Source organism: Vombatus ursinus, unplaced genomic scaffold, assembly GCF_900497805.2.
Source record: "Vombatus ursinus unplaced genomic scaffold, bare-nosed wombat genome assembly UNPS02014864.1, whole genome shotgun sequence".
NCBI lineage: Eukaryota > Metazoa > Chordata > Mammalia > Diprotodontia > Vombatidae > Vombatus > Vombatus ursinus.
In genome coordinates this window covers 16,661,060-16,684,493 of record NW_020954642.1, presented here as the reverse complement: position 1 = coordinate 16,684,493, position 23,434 = coordinate 16,661,060, and the positions used below count along the sequence as shown (strand labels likewise).

Here is a 23,434-nt window from a genome sequence, read left to right as displayed (position 1 = left end):
AAAAGTGAGGTAGTTGCTGCCTTCAAGGGGCTTACATTCTAATGGGGGAGACAATACATAGGAGAATTTTGGCCAGGGAAGGGAGTTATGGTCTTTGAAGTCACAAAGGACCAAGAAAATTGCCTCTGGAAAGAGGCAAATGTGTGTGAGGTGGGGGGTGAAGGTGGAAATGGGGAAAAGAGGGTAGGAGCAGCAGGTATAAAATTGGTCAGGGTGAAAATGAGGGTTCAGGGGTCCTGGAGAGCATCAAGTTGAGTGGCTCAGCTCTTCCTAGGCACAGCCTCTGGAAGGAATCTTAAAACCTAGAATTTAGAGCTGAAAAGTACCTCAGAACTTAAAATGTTCAAATGTTAAAGTTGGATCACAAATGTCAGAGCTGGAAAGGACCTTAGGACATAGGGAGAATACCAGATCTGGAAAGGACTTCAAAGATCAGCTAGTCTAATGCTCTCATTTTGTATGTAAAGTTGATGTGGTTGAAATTGGCAAGCTGGAGCAAGTATGGCATCCCAGCATATCCTTGAGGAGCAAAGCTAGCTGTGACAGAGAAGGGAGATATTAAGGAGACTACAGACATTTTGAGGCAGAAAACTCAGGCTGAGGGAAATCCTAATAAAAGGCCTGATCTTTTCCCAACACATCCTTCTTGTGGAAATCTGACCATATAAACTTAATATAATCCTATAATATAATATCAATCCTATAATATAATCTCATGTTTCATTATCCAAAAGTTTCCAGTAAGCTGAAGCTTGCCTCAACCACAAAAATGCCAGGGGTTCACTAGAGACAGATACAAATATAGAGTTAGGCAGAAGACTCAACTTCTCCCTAGATGTTAGGACTTTTCTTAAGTAGGGGCTCAGAGTGATTTTTGTGATTAAACTCATAACTTTTCATCTAAAATAAATGCCTTAAAACTGAAGAAGAGGGAACAGTGTGGACCTTAGGGGGAATTATGTTGTGCCCTAGGCCAAAAACAAGCTAATTATTATAGCTGGGAGCTACATATAGATAAGAAAATGGAATCCCCTAGTCATAGAACACTGGACTGATGTCAGGAGATTTGGGTTTTGATCCTCAGTCTGCTGCTAACTATCTGTGTGACCTGGGGCAAGTCTTTGACCTGCTCTGGGCATCCGTGTGCTTCTCTGTGGATTGAAGGAGTTAGAGCAGGTGGTCTCAGATGTTCTTTTTAATTTACATCTTGTCTGATGTGATCCTACTTCCTGACTCAAGTGTAAACATACCCAGCTTACCCTCCCCCCAAACCTGTGGTGCCCCCAGGATGACAATGGCTAGGGACACAGGGTTTCTAGGGTACTCACTGTTCCGGGGGCAGCATTCTCGCACACTTTTGCATCATTGGGTTGTGCAATCTCTGGGGCATTGTCATTCTCATCCAGGATCTCTATGTGAACTTGAACAATGGATTCTAGGCCAGTGGGTTTCCCTGGGGATAGGAAATGATGATATTACTTTTAAATCACACCTCCTTCTTTGGTACTTGTGACTATATGACTCAAGCAAGTCAGACTTAGGAAATGACAAAGCCACAGGGGTGTCATCATCACAGGGCTCCTTGCTTTGTGAGGATGGCTGGTGCCCCAAAGATCTGAGATTTATTGACACAAGTGCCCATGACTCAATCCTTCTTCTGTCATCACCAAGACAAAATGGGGTAGAGTGGTGGAAAGAGTCCCTGACTGGGAAAGCAGGAGACCTGATTTCTAGCCCTAGCTCTGTCACTAACCAGCTTTGTGACCTTTCACAAGTTAACCCCTCTTGCGAGATCTCAGTTGCCTCATCTGTAACTTTTCATCTGAAACTAAGGCTTGGAGAGATACAATTTCTTATCCAAGCACTACATCTTGGACTTGAACCCAGGTCTTCTGACACCAAGCCCAACATTCTTACTACACAATAATGAGCAAAGAACAAGCACACAATAAATACTTGTTGGTTGCTTATCTGTACCATCTTGCTTGTCCCTATCTTCCTCAGCTTTGGTTGGCTTTTCTCTTCTCCTTTCCAAAAAGACACATGAATGTTTTCTAAAGTCTTCCCTCCCAGCCTTTGTCAGAAAGAGGCAAACAGAGAGGAAAAAAAGAGGGAGCCCCAGAAGGGACATCCCCCATTGGCAGCTCACCATGAAGATCCATCTCTTTGGCTTCAACAGTCAGGTTATACCAAGGGTAGATTTCACGGTCTAATTCCTTAAGATTGGAAATGTAACCCTGCTTGGAGATTTTGAAAAATTGTCCTCTATCGCTGGTCTTCCGGATGTGGTATCTACATTATGGGAGAAAAGACATCTCCTGGAATATCTTTCCAATACCCTTTACATGCTTTCATTGGGTTTGCTGTCTTGTAGATGGGGAATCTAAGACTAAAGGAAGGTAAGTAACTTTTTCAAAGTCATATAGCTACATATTAAGCAGGGACAAGTCAGGTTGGCCTTGGATGTTAATGACATTTGAGATTATGCACTTTTGCATGGGAACTCTAATTATTCTGGCTATGGGAGAAATAGTATATTAGAAAGAACTCTGGGTTGTGGGTCACAACACGTGTTATGGTACTGATCTCTATGATCTTGGGCATGTCTTTCCTCCATTCTGGGTCTCAGTTCTCTTTTCTTGTGGTTACTTACTAGTTGTTTAACCATGGGCACAATTACTTCCAGAAGGTGAGCCATCTTAGCCTCAGTTTACTCTTCTATAAATTTGGAATTCATAATACTTATACTACCCAATTCACAGGGTTGTTCTGAGGAAAACACTCTGTAAACCTTTGTTGTTGTTGTTGTTCAGTCATATCTGATTCTTCATGACCCCATTTGGGGTTTCCTTGGTGAAGATACTGGAGTGGTTTGACATTTCCTTCTCCAGCTCATTTTATAGATGAGGAAACTGAGGCAAACAGGGTTAAATGACTTGCCCAGGGTCACACAGCTAGTAAGTGTATGAGGCCAGATTTGAAGTCAAGAAGATGAGTCTTCCTGACTCCAGGCCCAGCACTCTGTGTACCTACACCTTCAGGTACTACAGAAATATGAGCAGGGGTGTTTTGGTAAATGTTTAACAAATATTCCCTTGGGAAAAAAGAGTATGAACTACACACTTTTATGTTTAATCTGCATTATTAACAGTTTCTTAAGTCTAAGTGATCAGCAGAACAATACACCAAACCCTGATTTGTAGAGTTTTCTGATTTCTGAAATGTTAAGTGCTCGTACTGAAAATTTAACAATCCCCTTATGAGCTGGATCCAGCACACCCTTGAGTGTGAGTTATCATTATTATTTGATTCTTGAAGGGTTGGGATATAGGCAGAAAGTTGGCAGGTTAGGGTCTGTCTATTGTGTGGGGAAAATAGTGAGGGGTCTTGGGAAATGAGAGGGAGCCTGAGATCTTGGGAAGTGAGGGTTAGGATGTCATAAGGTGGGAAAGAAAGGGAAAATGGATCAAAGGAGAGAGCATTAGATTTCTAATCAGATCTAGGTTTGATTCCCAGCTCTGCCACTGAGACTTGTGTGGCCACAGTTTCCTCATCTGTAAAATGAGAGGGTTGGACTAGATGGCCTCTAGAGTCCCCTTCCATTTTAGCATTCCATGTTTTATATTTACATTTGGCATTTTAAGTCTTTCGCCATCTTACTTCTAGCCTATCTTTCTAGGCTTACGCATTATTGCCCTTTACATGCTTTATATTCTAACCAAACTGGCTTCCTTGCTGCTTCCTGGATAACATGTTCCATTTCCTGCCTCCCTGACTTTGCACAGGCTGTGTCCCATGCCCAGGAATGCTCTCCTTCCTCACTTCCACCTCTTGGAACCCCTTGATCTCTTCAAGACTCAGCACAAGATTCACTTCCTTCACGAGGCCTTTCTTGATCCTTCTAATTGTGAGTACCCCTCCTCAATCCCTCCCTGTCACTGTGTATTTATTTTGATTGCGTCTTGCATTTACCCCTCTGTGAACATATTTTATCTCCCTGGTGGAAGGTAAGCTACTTGAGGGCAGGAACCATCTTACTTTAGCCTTTGTATTTTCTAGCACCTAGGACAGCACCTGACACCAAGTTGCTACTTAAGAAATGTTTGGCAAATCTATTCATTGAAAGTTCCTTCCATCTCTAAAATCCCATGAATCTGTTGGAAGGAGGCAAACAAGGGATTGTATTTGGGTATCATTCCCCTCCCCAAAGTCACAGAAAACAGTTCCCTCTTACTCAATGTTCCTTTGAGCTGCGTCAGGATCCTTGGCTAACACTGAGCCGATTATAGGTTTCTTTTGGTTTTCCATCAGCTTGAAGTGGTAGAAACGTTGAGAGAAGACTGGAGGCTCATCCACATCAGTGACATTGATGTGAACAACAGCTAGGTTCTTTGAGGGAACGTTATTCAGGTACCGGAGGTTAATTGTTGGGTCCGTTGCCTCGATGGTGAAGCTATATTCTTTGATGTGCTCGTAATCCAGGGGCTAGGAAAGAGAAGGGAACGCTTGGAAAGAGCCATGAACTTGGAGTTTGGAAATCTGGATTGTAGGGAGAGGCCAAATTGCTTTTTTTCCTCCTGGATCTGTTTTCTTATTTGTAAAATGGAGATGGTAATAATCTCTGCTCTGTCTATAAAGAGTGCTAGGGGACTGAGTTATTATTACAAATGTGAAATACAGTCAAATGGATTCAAATTCTCATTGATTCATGGAGATATAGACCTAAAGGTTAGGTCAATGCGGTCAGCACTGCTTGCATAAAACAGCAGGAGCCCCTTCCTCCAACTCTGTTTTGGACGTAATTACTTATGCTCCATGAATCTGACCCATCCCTCCAGATGGTCATATTCTATCTTCTGCAGGAAGACTTTCTAGACCACTCAAGCCCAGATATTGCTGTCCCAGAAAAGTAAGCCCATACATCCCTCATACACATTTTGTATCTATTGCTTTGTATTGTTAGGCAGGAAGTCAGAAGGATAAGATCTGTCCACACTTAGATGGGGAATGTAGAGTGTTCTTGGCATATGCATTCACTAGTTTCTCTCCTTCCTGAGGGCTGGAACAGATCTTAAACTTCCCTATCATGGCCCACAACACTGGGCGTTGATTGCTGACTGGTGGATTGATGTACCTCCAGTAGACTGGGTAGGCTTATGGGATTTGGGGTCAGTCTTACCAAAGGAAAGGAAACAAATGAACCCCTTGCCCTGCTCTGCCTCAGACACTTAGTACTTTAGTCTTGGTTGCTGGAGTTGTTGGGGTCATTATGGAAGCATTTCTAAATCTATCAGAAAAAACACAGAATTTCTGCTTTGGAAGGGATGTCATTCCTCTAACAGTAATAGCTAGAATTTACATAGTGCTTTAAAGTTTACAAAGTGCTTGACAAATATGATCTTATTTTATCCTTACGACAACCCTGGGAGGTAGGTTCTCTTATTATTAACTCATTTTAAAAATGAGGAAACTGAGGCAGAGTTCATGTGCCCTCTTTGCTTCACCTTCATGTGCTCCATGTACCTTCATGGGTTTGATGATGCCTTGGTTCCTGGAAGCATCGAGTTCAATGACGAAGGTGTCCCTGTATTCTCCTTGGACGATGCTGTACTTGGTCATTCGGTTCTGGGGCTCATCAGGGTCTTCGACAGTCAGGGACCCCAGGGGGCTTCCCACTCGAATATCTTCAGGAACCACAAATTTGTAATTTGCTGCTCCACAAAAGAAATGTTAGGGAGAGTTTGGTTAATAAGCTGTGCCTCTTAATTTACATTAATTAGATAGACCATTACTTTGCAGGGAATCTGGGTGAATTATGTCCCAGACAACAAAGTCACATAGCTTTAATGGTACAAGTAATCCCTGTTCACAGGTTTCCCAGCACTGTTTTCTTTCCCCATAAAGTACTGGGCAAAATTTATGCTCCTCTCTTGTCCTGGCTTGTTTTCCTTATTAATAAGAGCTGTATGGACAATAGCACCAGCCTAGTCCATTCTATCATCCTTGCTATTCCTCAGGTCATCTGACTAAGAAAAGAAGCTCCTTGAAGGCCGGGATTATTTTATTTTTGTCTTTGTATACTTAGAGTTTACCACAGTGCTTACAACACAGCAGATACTCAATGGTTGCTAGTTGATTGATTGATAGAGGTGCTAGATATCAATCTATCAAACATTTTTATTAAGTTTCTACTGTATTCTAGGAATTATTCTAGATATTGGGGACACAAAATCAGAAATTAAACAGTCCATGTAAACCCTAATCTATCCACAGTCTCTTGTTCAGGTTCCCGTGGGACCAACAACATTCATTTAAGAGAGCATTGGGGCAATGGTATATGATGACTCAGTCCGTGACCAGGGTTAGGGCTGGGATTGGGTTTAGGCTGTAAATTGGATTAGGATTTGGTCTAGGGCTGAACCAAAAGGAGGTTAAGTGACTTGCCTATGGTCACACAATTAGGAAGTATCTGAGTCTGGATTTGAATGCAGGTCTTCCTGGCTCCAGATCTAGTGCTCTATCCACTGAGCCACTGTCCTGGTCCAGGGCTAGGGTTAGAACTCATCCTAGGGTTCTATCAAGGGCTGGGACTAGGACCAAGTCTTCCAGAAGAGAAGTGGAGTCTGGGATGGGAGCTTGGGAATAGACAAGACAACTCATCTTCCCTCTACGGTTAGGAGAGAACACAGACTAAGGGGGAGATAGGAGCTTATTAGGACTCAGAATGTGGATGATTTCTGAGAACTGAAAAGCCAGATTTGATAAAACCTCCTTAGCCTAGGCTTAAGCCTTAGCTCAGGGTGTCCTATCTGAGTACAATATACAATATGCAGCCCACCCCCTTCCCATCCTCCTTCTGCCACCCCCTAGAGCAGCCTTGTTTCTCCAAATGCCAACTCACTTTCGGTGAAGATTGGGAAGTTGTCATTGATGTCACTCACGGTGATAACCACTGTGGCTGTGCTGGACTCCCCGTGGAGTCCCGGGCCATCTCTGGCTTCCACCACAATCTCATACTTTGATTGCTTTTCTCGGTCTAGGTTATTCACAGCTGTAAAGATGGTGCCTGGATGGGGTGAGGAAGAGAGTGGGGAAAAAGGGGCAAGAGGAATATGAGTTAAGCAGTGACCCCCATTCCTTTTAATACCAAAATAGGCCTTTAGGACACTGGCTAAATACTTCCTGTCTCACTACCTACACTACCTATCTCACTCCCCCATCCCCTTTTAGCTTTTTTTAAACGTGTATTCTTCTCCTATTAGAATGTAAGCTCCTTGAGGGCAGGGATTGTCTTTCTTTATGTACAGGTATCCTTAAGGTACCCTTAGCACAATGACTAGCCCATAATAAAAGCTTAGTGTTTATTGACTGACTATATGAGGCCATGGAATTTCACAAATTAGCCATTGCTTTCCAAATTCTCTTTGCCTCACTGAGCTACCCTAGGCAAACCATTTCCCTCTGTAGGACTCACTTCCCTCTTCTACAAAGTGAGGGAAACAGATGAAAATCTTGAAAGTCTCCTAAGTCCCTTTCATATCTGACATTTCATGTCACTAAATCCCTTTCTAAAGTAACATTGCATGTTTGTTACCAATGACATTGCAAGTTGTTTCATTCCATAGAGTAAGATAGGTCACTTTTATCTCCTGTACTCTATGTCCCTTGTTTTAATCCACCTTTTAAGGTCCCTTCCAGTTCTAGCATTTTATGATGCTTGGGAGAACACGTTAGTCAGTCAGTCAGTCAGTCATTCAGTCAGTCAATAAACATTTATTCAGTGCCTACTGTATGTCAAGTTCAAGGGATAAAAAAAAAGGCAAAAGACAGTGTCACTATAACAATCTTTCTGTAAAGGCAACAGAGGTGACCAGTAATGGGAATGGATTGTTGAACAGACCAAATTTACTTAACCATATAAATGTAGCTTGGAAACCATCCCCCAGGAGAAGCTTCCTTTAAACCCTAACACTGTGGTCGCTGCTCAAACCACATACAGATTGCTCTTTGGAGCAATTTTGGCTAGTAACGTGGGTCTGAAGACTGATTCCATGGTCTTGGCCCAAGGTATGTTCTTCCCATCTCAGTTGCACACAAGTCATTAGGAGCTATATCTGCTACCTTGAACCTCTATGCTCCATGGATCTGTGATTTTGTCCATGTTGGGACCTAGCACATTTCTAAGGATCCTTTTGGTTCTAATGTTCTGAAACTGTGGGCACTTACTCTTTTGTCACAGATCCCAGACCCTCCATGACTGAGTAGTTGGCTCATTTAGTCTTTGGGTGATGAGCCTTTCTGAACTGAAGTCTATCCAAGGACAAAGGATGACATCACCACTGAGGAGATTCCAAAGAGTATGTCTTGGGCTCTGAAGGCCATTCCCAGAGTAGAGGCCTGGGTAGTGGCGGTATTGGTAGAATTAGCATGTCATCTCTCAAGGAGGCTTTTTTGAAGAAGAGTCATGTAGAACCTCATTGAGAGCAGGGGACTGTTGGTTTTCTTTTTCCTCCTAACTCCTATTACTATGACTGGTGTGTAGTGGGCACTTAATATACTCTTTTTGAATATGCAATTTATTCTTTTAAATATGTGCTGTTGAATGAATAACCTCTGGCCTGTTTGTAAAAACAAAACAAAACAAAAAACCCAACAGTCCAAAACAACAACAAAAACATGACTCCTTTCTGGTCACCTGGGTACATGTATGTCATCTTAGGCATGAGAATAATTGGAAGGAAGGACATTTAATAGTGACACAAACCAGAGCTGTCGATGGTGAAATACTCTCTGCCACGAATTATATTGTAGGAAACCGAGGCATGGCCTAACACGGTAGGGTCATCTGCGTCCACGGCGGTGACTCTGGTGACTGAAGTTCCTGCAGGGAAAGTTAGCCGATAGATTAGAATAACTTTGGTCAGACCCTTGTGCTGATAATTATTATAACAACAATGACAACAATAATGGTAGCTCCCATTCTTACAGTGCCTTAAGGCTTGCAAAGTATTTTATATATTTACTGTGAGATTGTAGCATTTCTGATAAGCCTCTGGGGAGTCACCTGCAAAGGAATCTAAATCACTGAAGATTCTGGGAGTTGTATTTCTCTAAGGATGGGTAGGGGAGAGAAGAAGGAAAACTAACTAGACTAACTAACTAACTAACTAATTAACTAAAGTTAACTCAGTATGAGAGGCCATGGTTTCCCTCCTACTAAGATCTCTTGAAGGGGAGAGGAGAAAGATGATGGGGCTTTCACTTGACACATGGAGCTGTACTGTGACCACGTTGGTTATGGTGGTGACAAATTCAGTCCCTGTCCTCAAACCCAAGACTTCAAGGGAGACCATGGGAGGTAAAAATTAAAGGGACAAATGTTAAGGTAAAAGACTACTTTTTAAAAAAAAAAGAGTATGTGTGTTCACTCAGGTGTCTGGTACACAGAGGGAAAAACAGACCCAGAGGGAGTGTGGGAGAACTTCCTCCTCACCATCCCCTACCTCACTTCAGAAGAGAGCATTCCCAGTTGTCTCCATCAAAGCCTGCATCTGACTCATCCAATCTTATTTCTCAAGAACACATTTTTCTTGTGTTCCTTTGTTAATGGTATGAGGGTACAGGGCAGCTCTGGGAGCCACTTAGGAGAGAATGTTCTTTCCTAGCATAGGTCTGAGATCCCACCCTGCAGCCCATTGTTAGAGAGTTTTCTCTCTCTAACTGTGACCATCATCACAAGCCATTCATGTTTCATAACTATACTTTCAAGGATAGGATTACCAGGAACCTGGGGCATCTACATCTGTTTGATTGGGTCACAAGCCTAAACCCGTTGTGCCTCCTAGTGGTCACACGTACATATTCTCATTTGATTTGGAAATAGTCCCTAGCTGGCTCCAGACCTCCTGGGGGAAACTGTGGAGGATTATTTCACAGTCTGTGGCTATGGCTAGGGCTTTGTGGTCATGTTAGGATTAGGGTTCAGTTAGGGGTTTGGTCTGTGGCCAGGATTAGGGTTTAGTCTATGGTTAGAGTTAGGGCTCAGTCTGGTCCAGGGTAGGGCTCAGTCTGGGAGTGTAAGACGGAAAGTTTTCCTGTATGTGCAGATCTGTTGCATGGGATGGGGGGGTGTAGGGTGGGGTACAAACCCCAGCTTTGACTCCATTCCCTCTGTGCTATCAACAGCTATAGCTGAAGAGCCCAGATGGCTGGTGATGTCCAGGCCAATACTGGCAGGGGGGGACTTTGCAGGGTAAGAGATGCCCAGTGTTTGTTGGAATGGTAGCTGAGTGCTGTCTCCCTGACACGTACCAACAGCTGACATCTCTGGCACTGAGCCGTTGAAAACTCTCTGTGCAAATACGGGGGCATTATCATTCACGTCATGAACTTTAATCGTGAAGTTGGAGGGTGGCTCCAAGTTCGCATTGGTGTCTTTGTCCACAATGTATGCAGTGAGGTGATATTCTGATTTCTTCTCCCGGTCCAGCCTCTCAAAAGCATAGACGTCTCCAGTCTGTTCACTGACTCCAAAGAGTTTGCCTTTGCCGGCCTCGGGCCCTTTGAGAACATACCTGGCATTCTTGCTGTTCACACTTGATGTGATCTAAGGGAAAAAAAATGAGGGCACTTAACATTGTTGGGGAGGGGATCCTCTCTTCCTCTGAGCACATCATGTGTTTTCTTATTGGTGAACCTTTGCTCACGGCATCTTCTACATCTGAAAATCTCTCCTCCTTTCTCTCCCCCCTCACTCCCCTCCACTTGGTAGAGTTAAAAGAAGTCTTGACATGGAGTCAGAAAACCTGATTTTGAACCTCCAACTCTGCTATTTTACTAGCTGTGACCTTGGCCCAGTCACTTATCTTTTCCCGGTCTCAGTTTCCTCATTTGTAAGATAAGGAGTTGATCTCTTCCAACTCTAAATCCCTATGACATCCCTATGATAATTACTTTTCATCATTCAAAATCCAGCTCACATACCACCTGCTTTCCCTGGTCTAATCCTCCACAAATGAAAGCGATTTTTTTCCTCTCTTCTCAATTCCCATAGCCAGGGAGATATTCACAATCTTTTTTGGAACACAATCCTTCCCATTCCCCACCTCCACCCCCCCACCCCCACCCCTATCCTCATCCTCCTTTCCATCCTCATCCCTTCAGGAAAGGATGGACAGATAAAATATGGACACTTATTCTTGAAACAGAGAATATGTCAGGTTGACTGATTGTTCTTATTAAAGATGTAGAGTCAATAGAGCTTTTTAATTAGAATATGCAAATTGGGTCTGGAGTCATAAAATAAATAGCCAGAATACCACTAATGAAAAGGCACATTTACACCAAAGGCTTGGGGAATACATGCTCCTGGGAGCAATGGGACCTAAATTTCCCATTTCTCACCCCACAAAGAGAGGCCATTGTGGATCTGAGCAAACAATAGGCATTCAACCAATATTTTGTAAATTGGCTTGAAAGATTATTATATAGGAGAGGAAATAGACCTATTCTACTTGGCTCTAGTGTATGGAGCGAGAAGAATGGGTGGAAGTCTCAGGGAGGTGAATTTCAGATTGATAAAAGGAAACACTTTCAATCAGTCAGGGCTATTAAAATTAGAATAAAATGACATTATCCTTGCTCTTAAGCGACTTATAATCCATTAGGGGAATATGATGTATATAGGAAAAAGTATAATATAAAAGTGGGTGGCCCAGAGGATAGAATGTGGAAATCCAGTCCCAGCAGACCCTTATTTGAATTTTTGAAAGTGTGGCCCTTTAACTGAATCCAAACTTCACAGAATAAATCCCCTTCACAAAAGGATTTGTTCTATAAAACTCGGACTCAATCAAAAGGCTGCACCCAAAGACCTAGAAGGTGACATGTAATGTTAAGGCCGCAGGTCCTCCACCCCAGACTAGATCTTGTATTCTGGACCCCCTTAACAGTCTGGTGAAGCCTACGATCCTTTTCCCACAATAATATTTTTAATTTCACAAAACAAAATACATAGAATTTAAAAGGAAACCAATTATAATGAAATGGTTATCAGAATATTAAAAAGAAAAAGTCATGAATGGCAAGTTAAGAAGTCCTCCACCAGATGATATCTGAAGCTTTTTTTTTTTTTTTTAGTACTATATCTGTAAAGCTATGATCCTATCATGGGACAAAAGAGAAAGCCAAAAAAAGTACCATGGCATTTTTTAAGCATCTACTATGTGCCAGGCACTGTGCTAAGTGCATTTACAAATACTATCTCATTTGATGCCTTTCAACTAGGGGAAAATGAAGAAGGCTTCATGGAGGTGATGGCACCTGAACTGGGCCTTGAAGGCCGGTGCATCCTGTTATTCAGAAAATCCATGCAATGAGTTAGATGTGATCTAACTTTCAGTGATCTGCTGATTCGTTGATCTAGTGGGCCCAGCCTGGCTGGCTGCAAAGACAGATTAGACAGCCCTTCCTCATGTGGTATGAGTCATGACACTAATTGCATTCTACCTCATCCTGCTGTGCACCTCCCCACTCCCTCCTTAGGTTTAGGAACAGTGTAGGAACTGAGAGAAAGAATTTGACCATTGGGCCATTGGGCCCAATTGGGCCATTGGACAGGAGCCAAGCTCCCCTGAAGATGAAGAAGCCATAGTAATAATAACTGTCCATTAGATTAGTGAAAGTATAATATGAGTTAATAGTGCGATGTTACCCGCCCTCTGCCCCACACCCTCCACGAGCCTAGGGTGGAGAGACATAGTGTCCAGCATGAGGGAAGTCACAGCCCTGTGCATTTTGTTTCAGTCAGATCACTACAGAAGTAACATGTACTGTCCCGGTTGTCTCATGAAGGGCAGCTAGGTGGCACCATGGAGAGAGTTTTGGGCCTGGAGTCAGGAAGATTCATCTTGCTGGGTTCAAATCTGACCTCAGACACTTAATAGCTGTGTGACCCTGGGCAAGTCACTTAACTGCATTTGCCTCAGTTTCCTCATCAGTAAAATGAGCTGGAGAAGGAAATGGCAAACCATTCCAGTATCTTCGCAAAAAAACAAAACAAAACCAAACCCAAATGGGGTCATGAAGAATTGGACATGACTGAATAACAACAAAAAGATGCCTTATATTAGGGAGGACATAGACTAGAGCAAAATGGAAAGAGGGGGACCGGAATTGTGAGAGCACCAGAGCTGGCCATAGGAGGATTGGTTGAAGGAAATATTTCAGGGATGCTTAACCAGGAGAAAAGACCTAAAAGGGACATGATTTCTTTCCACAAATATTGGAAGGGCTGTCATACAAAAGAGGGATTTGTCTTTTAATTGCTACTAGAGGACAGAATTAGAAGCATTGAATTGAAATTACAGGATAGTCAATTTTACCTTGATGTAATTATAGTGTGAGTTTTATCTTTGTCCCATCTGAAGAGCTATGGACCCTGTGTTTCAAAAGTCAGCTTTTCCCATAAAGCTTTGGCTTATAAAAAGAAGCTAAAAGGTTAGGAGTAGAAATGACATGGTGATAGACCTTGGGAGACAAAAAAAGGAAGTAAGATGGTCCCTGAGGTGCAGAGAGAACCTGCTTTAGCCTTTGAGGTCCTTTTCCTGGGAAAAGCCTATTTCTTTGGACAGAAGCAGGTTTATGAGGCAGATCATAAGGCAGGAGAGGCTGGAAGTGTCGCTGGAGTGGAGGAGCCAATGGACTGGATGATCTGGTAGTCTATGTACCTGAATGGTATCTGGGAATTCTTGGGTTTGCAGTATGCCTACAGACTGGTAAAAGACTGAGAAGAGCTACAGGCACATAGCCTGTGTGGTCTTTGTTTTAATGCATGTTAATTATATTTCCTGCATTTCTTTGGTAATGAGTGATGAAGGGTAAGTCACTTTTGTGTAGTTGATTCCTTTATGCCATATTCGCATAATTAAGGTTCACTGAAATATGACAGACCAGGATGGAGGGCAGAGTTTTCCCAGTTGGGAGGGGCTTGAGCCAAGATTTTAACTGGATATATCCTCATGGCCCATACCCTTAGACTAAAGAGGGCAGCAGCAGCACCATCAATAACCTGGGGAAGCTGGGGTCAGAGTTAGTATCCCTGCTATTGAGAGAGTGCATAACTAACTGCCCAGGTGAGCCTGGGGATACAGGCACCTGGGATCTCCTCACTGGAAAGGGTCATTTAACTATGTCACAGAGCCCCCTAGTGGTTCAATAAGGAAAAACTTCCTACCAATGAGATGGGTCCCAAAGTATGTTGGGCTGTTGAATTCTGCATCATGGAGGCGTTTAAGCAAAGGATGACCCTGCCATAGATGCTGCAGAAGGGATTCCTGTTCAGATATTGATTGGACTAAAGGGTCTCTGAAATCCCTTCCAGCTTTGAGATTCTGTGTTTTATATAATTGGACCCCAAATAGAATAGCTTCAGTGTTTTCTGAGCTTAGGAGAGACTGTCCTTGAACTTAGACTTGGAAAATACCTAGAAATGGCCGGTGCAGCACCATGGACAGAACACCAGCCCTCTAGTCAGAAGACCTGGATTCAGATTTTAGCATGTCTTTGAGCTTGGGCCAATCACAGCTTCATGGCCCCCAGTTTGCTCATTTTCAAAATAAGCAGTTATGTCTAGATGACTTCCTAGGTCCCTTCCAGCTTTAGATTAATTATTCCCTCATTTTACAGAATAGGAAACTGAGGCCAGTAGAGGAGAAGTAACTTGCCCAAGGTCACATAGCATGTATATAGTTTCCCCAAAGCCATTCTTCCTCTAAATTTGAGGGGAGGGAATTTTTTTTTAAATATCTAGCACCCTGGTTGTTTGTTGGATTATATTGAAGTGTCAGAGTTAGGATTTGAACTCAGGTCCTTTAATTTTGAATGCAGTGCTCTTCTCTTTCCTCCAGATTGCCTCCCATGCTGCTCACACCATGAGATTGTGAGTGGCATACTGATCTTTCTACCTTCTCCTCTCGGCTCATTCAAGGTTTATTCATTTACTTCAAAGTCTGCCTCTTCCAGGGAGTCGTCCCAGACCAGTTCAACCCATGATGAGTGTGCCTAGCAAAGGCCTTCCTACAACAACACTTAACAGACACCCACATTGCTACAGAAGTTTATGGGTCACATTCTAATAGTTTTCATGGGTGCTATTCTTGTTCCCTTGATTATAACCCCCTTGAGAGCAGGAAACTCTGTAACACTCAATTGAGTAAGTAATTACTGCTGTTGGAAACTTTGTATCTTTATCTGTGAAATAAGATGGTTGGAGTCATGATTCACATTCAACTTTCAACTATAATTCTCAGTGATTGTTTCCATCTTTCCCAGAGGGTCTAGGGTAGTATGGATTGAATAGCAGGGGTCTTGGGAAAGCTGTTTGCCTTGTTGCGGGAGGTCCTGGGTATGACAGTCAGCCTCTGAAGGAGAGAACCCTTTACCTTGCCCACGTGATGAGGGAGATTGCCTGGCATCTCCTCCTGGATGTGCATTTGGTTCCAAATCCAATCTCTCTTAAAGCGTGGGCGAACATCCTGGGCCCCTGAGACGGGGAGCTGCTGGGGGAAGCCCTCTGCCTCTGCAGAGGCTCTCATAATGCTTCTGCAGGCTGCAGCCAGGAGAATGATGAGGATCTGCTTCTCCATCTTCCTGGGTCCTGCTCAAGTCTACATAAAGAAGTAAAGACAGATTAAAAAATAGTAATAAGCATTTACATAGCGTTTTAAGGTTTGCAAAGCACTTTATGAATGTTACGTCATTTGAGCCTTACAACAACTCTGAGAGGTAGGCTTTATTATCCTTGTTTCACAGATGGGAAAATTGAGGCACAAATAGGTTAAGTGACTTGCCCAGAGTCACACAGCTACTGAGTGTTTGAAGCTGAAATTTGAACTTGTCTTCGTGAATCTATACCCAATGAATGCCCTATCCACTGTGCTACGTTGCTTGCTTAGTACATCCCACACTGAGCCATCTACCTGCCTAAAAAAAGTCCCATTAATTAAATTAATATTAAATTGAAAATTTTAAATTAAAATATTAAAAACTATTATAGCTGAGATGCATTTGTACTTCGTGCTGAGGTGGGGGGGGAAGCTTTTATATACATTTCTTTCCCTAGCCTCACTAGACTATAAGCCTCTTGAGAGCAGGGCCTCTGTTACTTCTATGCTAAAATAAATGCCAAATAGACATCCAGGCAAAGTGGGATGAGGAATCTGAGCAAAGAGAGAATATTTTCACCTGAAGAGTTCAGAGAATGTTGAAGGCAGAGATTGTGTTGTTATTGTTTTTGAAAATATCTCTAGGCCTAGCACAGTACCTCGTACATAGTAGGTACTTAATAAATGTTTGTTATTTGTTGAGGGGAGGATTCATGGATGAGGCATCTGAGAGGATGCAAGGGAGAGAATACAACTGATGGAGATTGTGGGGAAACCCATGCCAGGCTTGGAAAAAGGCATAAGCAAAGAAATGGAGACAGGAGAGGTAAGGATGACAGTGGCGGATGGAGTTGTTCAGGAGACCATATGAAGGGTACTAGTATGAGATAAGGATTGAGAAGGTAGATCGTAGATGGATTGTGGGACCCTGAATGCCAAGACAAGTTTATACTTTAATTGGGAGGTAATTGGAAGCCAGCACTTATAGATAATTATATATAACTGCATATTATATATGATTATAGAAGATTTTTGAATGGAGGAATTACACAGAGGGAGATCTTGGGCTATTAAATGAAGGATGGATTGGAAAAGAGAGAAGCTAGAAACAAAGAGACCACTTGGAAGTCTATTAACCTCTAGGTGAAATGAGAAAAAGGCCTGAGCTAGGGTGACATCAGTAGGAATAGATGGGAGGTGACAGATGTGGGAGATATTGCATGTCCAGTTACCACAGGACCTGGGAGGACAAGGCAGAGTCAAAGATCATTCCAAGGTTACCAACTTGAGTGACATGGAGGACAGAGTTTCCAATAATGAACTAGAGAAATTAGAAGGAGGAAGACGATGGTTTCAGTTTTAGACCCTGAAGGGCCAATGGGACAAAATTAGGCATGAGGGGTCTTACTTAAAGAAGAGCTTCCTTCTTTCTTTTAGTCTTTGCATGAATTTAGGCTGATTATGTGAACTCAGCTATTTATTTCCTTTTCTGGGCTTCAGTTTTCTCCCTTGTAAAATGAGGGGCTCAAACCACTTGATGTCTAAGCTCCCTCTCAGCCCTAATATTCTATATTCTAAACGTCTTTTGGCTCTCACTTCCTACCTCTTCCTCTTCCCTGATGGATGAATGATTTTCCTTAAACTGTGAATTTCTACTAAAATGTGGCACAGGTTTTGTTTCTGTCTCTTCTCTTTCCTTAAACTTGTGCCTTCTATCTTCTTTCCCCCTTCTTACCAGAACTCAAGGAGTTAAAGGGACATTCATTTTCTATTAATTCCAGTAAGAGGCTCCGTCCAGGGAATTGACCCTGCACTCCTTGAAGTGTGGTCAGCAAAGGCCTGAGAACCGGGAATGTGGAGAAGGAAGATGACGAGGTGGCTGCTTTTGACTGCTGAGGGAACTCATCCTTGGGAATTATCTAGAGAGTGAGAGGTAGCGGCTCTGAGGATTTTCTGCTACATCATCCATTTTTCCCCTTCATGTGGTAGCCTAGTCCTCCCATATCCCCATCCATAATTGCTTTCAGAAAAGAGTCTTTGCTCATTCAAACTGAGGTGCTCATAGTGGATAATGTCCTAATACTTCTCAGAAATGTTTGAATTTAAACTGGAGATATCATATCTTTAGTTAAAGGAATGGTTCTCTAATGGTGGAATTTCAGGTATCTACAAAAGGTTGACAGGAGAATTTTTGGTGGGGGAGGGAGGCCCTACATTTGTGGGCCCCTGTGGCAATCTTAAATAAAGAGCAATGCAATTCTAATTTCCATGGGCTGTGACTCCCCGTAATCCAAATGGCTCTTTGAGAAACAAACACAACCCACTTTGGACTCTGCATAGTTTCCACTCCCAGGCATCGAGGTAGACACTGCCACTGCCAATCGGCTATCGGGCACTTGGTAGCTCTGGCATAAGTCTGAATTTCTTTAAATGGAAGTCAGTTCTCCCAAAAGGTCACAGGAATTGTTTAAAGATTATAGGATCACAGGACTTAGATCTGGGAGGAGCCTTAGACTTCACCAAGTCTCACCACCTCATTTTACATATGAGATCACTTTCATACACTAGATGAAGTTGTCTTCTAGCTCTAAATCTTATCCTCTAAATGTGGGGCTTCTTAAAATTGATGATAATTGAGTCTTTACTTTATCCAAGGATTAGAAATCCACTCTCAAGGTTTCTGAAGTGGGTTTCCATCCACTGTGCATGGGAGTGGATTGTTTATTTATTTCAGTTGTGTCTGACTCTTCCTGACCCCATTTGGGGTTTTCTTGGCAGAGATACTGGAGTGGTTTACCATTTCCTTTGCCAGCTCATTTTACAGATGAGGAAATTGAGGCAAACAGGATTAAATGACTTGCCCAGAGTCACACAGCTAGTAAGTGTCTGAGGCCAGATTTGAATTCAGGATGTTGAGTCTTGCTGACTCCAGGCCTAGCACACTATTCACTGGACCATCTAGCTGCCTTGGAGTTGGTTTAGATGAGTCCCTTCAGACTCTTGAGATCTATGAAATAAGATTGAGACTGACTGAAGTCACCTGCTCCATCCCCTTGCCTTTCAATAACCCTCTCCCAAACCAATTGGCACTCAGTTGGCTTGAGGAAGGTATTTTCCTCTATTACTTGATCTCTAAAGGTGCATATTCTACATCCCTCCTTCATCCCTCAGCTCTTAGCTCAGTAATAATAGTAACATATCACATTTCTATAGTAATTTATAGATTGCCAAGGCATATATTATTTCAGTTGCTCTTCACTGTAGCCCAGTGAAGCAGGCAGCATGGGATTTATTCTTTCCATTTTTAAATACTATTTTATTTTTCCCCCAATTGCATGTTAAAACAATTTTTTAACATTTTAAAAACAAGTTTTGAGTTGCAAATCTATTCCTCCCTCCCTCCTGCTCACTGAGATGGTAAGCAATCCAATATAGGTTATATGGGGCAATCATGTAAAACATTTCCATATTAGTCATTTGGTACAAGAAGATTTGAATGAAAAATAAGAAGGAAAGAAAGTGAAAAATAGTGTGCTTCAGTCTGTATTCAGACAATATCAATTCTTTCTCTGGAGCGGATAACATGCTTTGTCAAGAGTCTTTTGGGCTTATCTTGGATCATTGTATTGCTGATATTCTCTCCATTTTATAAATAAGAGGCAGCCTCTAATTTGTTTTGTGACCCTGGGCCTTTGTAGCTCTGTGGCCCTCACTTTCATGATTTGTCAAATAAAGAGGTTGTTCTATATGGTCTCAGAATGTCAGAACACCAGAGATAGAAGGGAATTTAGGACATTGAACATCCCTCCGCAATAAGGTTCTGTATTCTCTGGTACCTTTTAGCTGTGACATTCTATATTTTAAGGTTCTTTCCAGCTCTGAAATTCTGTGTTTTAAGGTCCCTTTCTGCTTTGACAATTTTTGTTCTAGGGTTCCCTCTAACTCTGACATTCTTTATTCTAAGGTCCCTTCTGGCTCTGACATTTTATGTTGAAATATTGTATGGCCTCAAGGCCCCTCCCTGCTCTGACATTTTATGCTCTAAGGGCCCTTCCAGCTCTGAAATTCTATGTGCTAAGGTCCCTCCAAGCTTTCAAGTTCTAAGAATAGCTGGATTAATGAATCTTCCTACTCCACAGTGATCAAAGTGGCAGCCTTGGCTTCCTTAGCCCAAGTACTGAACTTGTCCTAAATACTCTAGCAGAGCGGGAAAACTTGTGGCCTCGAGGCCGCAGATGCTCCATCCCTGGCCTAGATGAATTCATTGACCCAGGAGGGTATAACCACTGAAGGCTCCTGAATTGTATTGAAGGAAGCTCACCTGGGAAACCTCAGCATCTGCCTGGCAGACTTTCTATTATTGTAAAAGTCACCTGAATAACAGGTTTTCCCTACCTTGGCTGGTCGATCTATGTAAGAGACAGCAGAACACCAGCACCATTCCAAAGAGAAGCAGGTCCAAGTGGGAGAAAGTTCTGAGAAAGGACAAAGAACTGAAGCAGGAGATTGCAGACCTTTCACTAGCTGAGGGAGTTCTGTGAACTCTAGTAATGCTATCATATTTGAATGACTGGCGCCAAACTGGCCTCAGAAAGAGCTGACTACTTCAATGGTTTTCTGAGAAATGTAGAAATAACAGGGAAGGGGTGGGCCCACTGGGCCCACTGGCTCTTCTTCCCCTGGGAGTGAGCTGTGTCTTGGGCCTGGGCTATCTAGGACAAGACCTGGTCTAGGAGTCAGGAGACCTGGGTTATAGGCCAGACTCTGCTTCCAACTTTCTACAGGACCTTGGGGAAGATGCTTCTCTTTAATGAGCCTTCATTTTCCTATCTGTAAGATGATACAGTTGGACTAAATTTCTAAAAACCCTCTTAGCTCTCAGTCTACTATCTAAATGGATAAAGCTCCAAGAGTAGTGATAATTACTTACATTTACATGATACTTCATGGTTCAAAAGTGCTTTGTAGACAATACATCATTTCATTCTCACAACAGTATGTTAATACAACTACTGTTAACCTTATTTTAAAGAGAAATTGACATTCAAGTAGGTTGAAACCCAGGTTATGTGGATCATGGGTGGAGATGCTGTTAGAACCCAGATGCCCTGATTCCAGACCCATTGGTTTTGCCAATATGTCATGCTATGTCAGTGAATAGAACACTGAACCTGAATTCAGAAAGATCTGAGTTCAAATCCTGCCTCACACATGTCTTACTAGCTGTGACCCTGAGCAAATCACTTAACTTCTGTCTGCCTCTGTTTCCTCATCTGTAAAATAGGGATGATAAAAGCACTGATCTGCCAAGGATGTTTTAAAGATAAAATCAGATAACATTCTAAAACACACTGCAAACCTTAAAGCGCTCTATAAATGCTATTATTGTGGTCATGATTATAATTATTCTGCATGGCAGGGGGTGGTAGGGGTACGAGAAGATTTTAGGGGACAATAAGGAAATTCCAGTCCCAGCTCAGATACCCCCTCTGGGTCCAATGTTCTTTCTGTCATAACTGAAGAATCACAGAGTTATAGAATTTGAGAGGTGAAAGAGCGCTCGGTGGACATTGACTCTTACCCATACCAGAAAGGAATACCCAACAAATGATTGTCCAACCTGAATACTTTGCATGGGGTGTGTGTGGGGGTCTCTAGAGAATCTTTAGGCTTTGAGTTACTTTCTGCTAGGTGTGGGATAGGCAGAGGGATTGAGGAGAAAAAAGAAAGAAAAAGCCAATGGAAGTGAAACTTGAAAATGTCATGTGAGAGTTCATGGCCCCTGAGAGACGCCAGTGAGGCCTTGGGAAGTTTCGGTGACTTTCCCATTGTGAGAAGAACCTTCTCTTTTCTCTCTCTGGCACCCCCTCTCTCATCCCCAAGAAATTTTAGGCAGCAGCACAGAAGTGCTCACATTTCAGAACTGTTTTAAGGTGTAAGGTTTACGAATCATTTTCCTGACAGCAATTTGAAGTATCCCTTAATTCCCCTGTGGGGCAGCTAGGTGGCGCCATAGTGCACAGAGAGCTGGGTCTGGAGTCAGGAAGACTCATCCTCCTGAATTCTGATCCTGCCGCAGACACTTACTAGCTGTGTGGCCCTGGGCAAGTCACTTAATCCTGTTTGCCTCAGTTTCCTCATCTGTGAAATGAGCTGGAGAAGGAAATGGCAAACCACTCCATCTGCCAAGAAAACCCCAAATGGGGTCACAAAGAGTTAGACACAACTGAAATAACTGAACAATATCATCCCTCTGCATATGTTGTCATCTCTAATGAGAATGTCAGCTCCTTGAGGGCAGGAACTCTTGCTTGCTTCTATTGGTATCCCTAGAACTTGGTATGGAGCCTAGAACAGGGGTGGGGAACCTTCAGCCTCAAGCCCTCTAGGTCCTCAAGCGCGGCCCTTTGACTGAATCCAAACTTCACAGCACAAATCCCCTTAATAAAAGGATTTGTTCTGTAAAACTTGGACTCAGTCAAAAGGCCGCACCCAAGGACCTAGAAGGCCACATGTGGCCTCAAGGCTGCAGGTTCTCTACCCCTGGTCTGGAATATAGCATACACTTAATAAATGCTTTAAAAAATTTATTCATTAGGAAGTGCATTGAGTGTACTATGAGTATAATGCAATGAATATTATATTCCTTTTACAGATAATAATAATAGTAGTAATAATAGTTACTATAGCAATTGGGTGACTCAGTGGATAGTGTTGGTTCTGGAGTCAAGAAGACCTGAGTTCAAATCCAGTGTCAGACAGTTACTAGCTGTGTGACCCTGGGCAAGTCATTTAACCACTGTTTGCCTAAAAACACCTCTTTCCCAGGGTTGTTGTAAGAATCAAATGAGAGAATACTTGTAAAGTATTTGGCACAGTGCCTGGCATATAGTGAGCGCTATATAAATGTTAGCTATTATTATTATTATGTTACATTAATATTATTATATTATGTTAATATATTATTATATTATTTGAGGTCTGCAAAGCATTTTAATCATCACCCTTGTGAGGTGTGTGCTATTGTTGCTATTTTATAGATGAGGAAACTGAGGCAAACAGGGTTAAGTGACTTGCCCAGAGTCGTGCAGCTGATAAGTGTCTGAGGCTGGACTTGAACTCAGGTCTTCTTGACTCCAGTCCAATATTCTATCCAGTCCAATATTGCCCCCAAGCAGTTGTGGATCACAATTCCTTCCTTCTTGGTGAACTGAGCACAGCTCCCTCCCTCTTGTGTTAAGCACTATCTCATCAACTAAACCACCTCTTTGCCCGATCCCCACCCCAATGACCCTTCCACAAGAACATCCTGTGTAATAATGTCTGTTCAGGCAGACTTCAAAGATTCCCTGATTCCAGGAGTCAGCTTGGTCATTTAGGTTAAGATATCTTCACTAATCAGCCAGCTCTTGCAACATCCCCTCCCAATCTCCCTTTGCCTGAAGGCTTCCCTTTCCTTTGTGATTTGTCCTTTTGTTCCTTTGGGGAGTCTTTGCCCATGTAGATGGGGGTGGGGAGGGGGCTTCCTTGTTGGAGAACGCAATAAACCCCAAGACAAGATTAATACTCTGGGGTCTCATTATTCCTGTGTTACCTACACAGCAAAATGAAGAAACTGAGGACAGGAAAAGGATGTGATTTGTCCAGTAAATAGTGGGCTAAGAATTTGAACCCAGATCTTCTGACTTCAAGCCCAGGCCTGCAGAGATAAGTCCCACCATAGATCCCTAGAAGAGTCAGCTGAGAGCTTAGCCACCATTAATGGGAGAGCG

General features: G+C 42.7%; 1 protein-coding gene across 4 annotated transcripts in view; it reads right to left on the bottom strand.

The window, feature by feature from the left end:
* LOC114027892 (cadherin-5-like) overlaps positions 1 to 23,434 on the bottom strand; it is a 49,998-nt gene that overhangs the window by 6,414 nt on the left and 20,150 nt on the right. For 2 of the 4 annotated variants that reach the window (XM_027842071.1, XM_027842070.1), the window contains 8 exons: positions 15,441 to 15,665; positions 10,312 to 10,606; positions 8,765 to 8,881; positions 6,902 to 7,066; positions 5,524 to 5,711; positions 4,235 to 4,485; positions 2,150 to 2,292; positions 1,329 to 1,453 (listed from right to left, as the gene is read on the bottom strand). In XM_027842071.1, coding sequence (XP_027697872.1) covers positions 1,329 to 1,453; positions 2,150 to 2,292; positions 4,235 to 4,485; positions 5,524 to 5,711; positions 6,902 to 7,066; positions 8,765 to 8,881; positions 10,312 to 10,606; positions 15,441 to 15,644 — 1,488 coding nt within the window. In that variant the 5' untranslated portion in view covers positions 15,645 to 15,665. Of the gene's footprint in view, positions 1 to 1,328; positions 1,454 to 2,149; positions 2,293 to 4,234; positions 4,486 to 5,523; positions 5,712 to 6,901; positions 7,067 to 8,764; positions 8,882 to 10,311; positions 10,607 to 15,440; positions 15,666 to 17,397; positions 17,582 to 20,057; positions 20,196 to 23,434 lie in introns of those variants that run through there. The other 2 variants (XM_027842072.1, XM_027842069.1) reach the window with 2 other exon arrangements.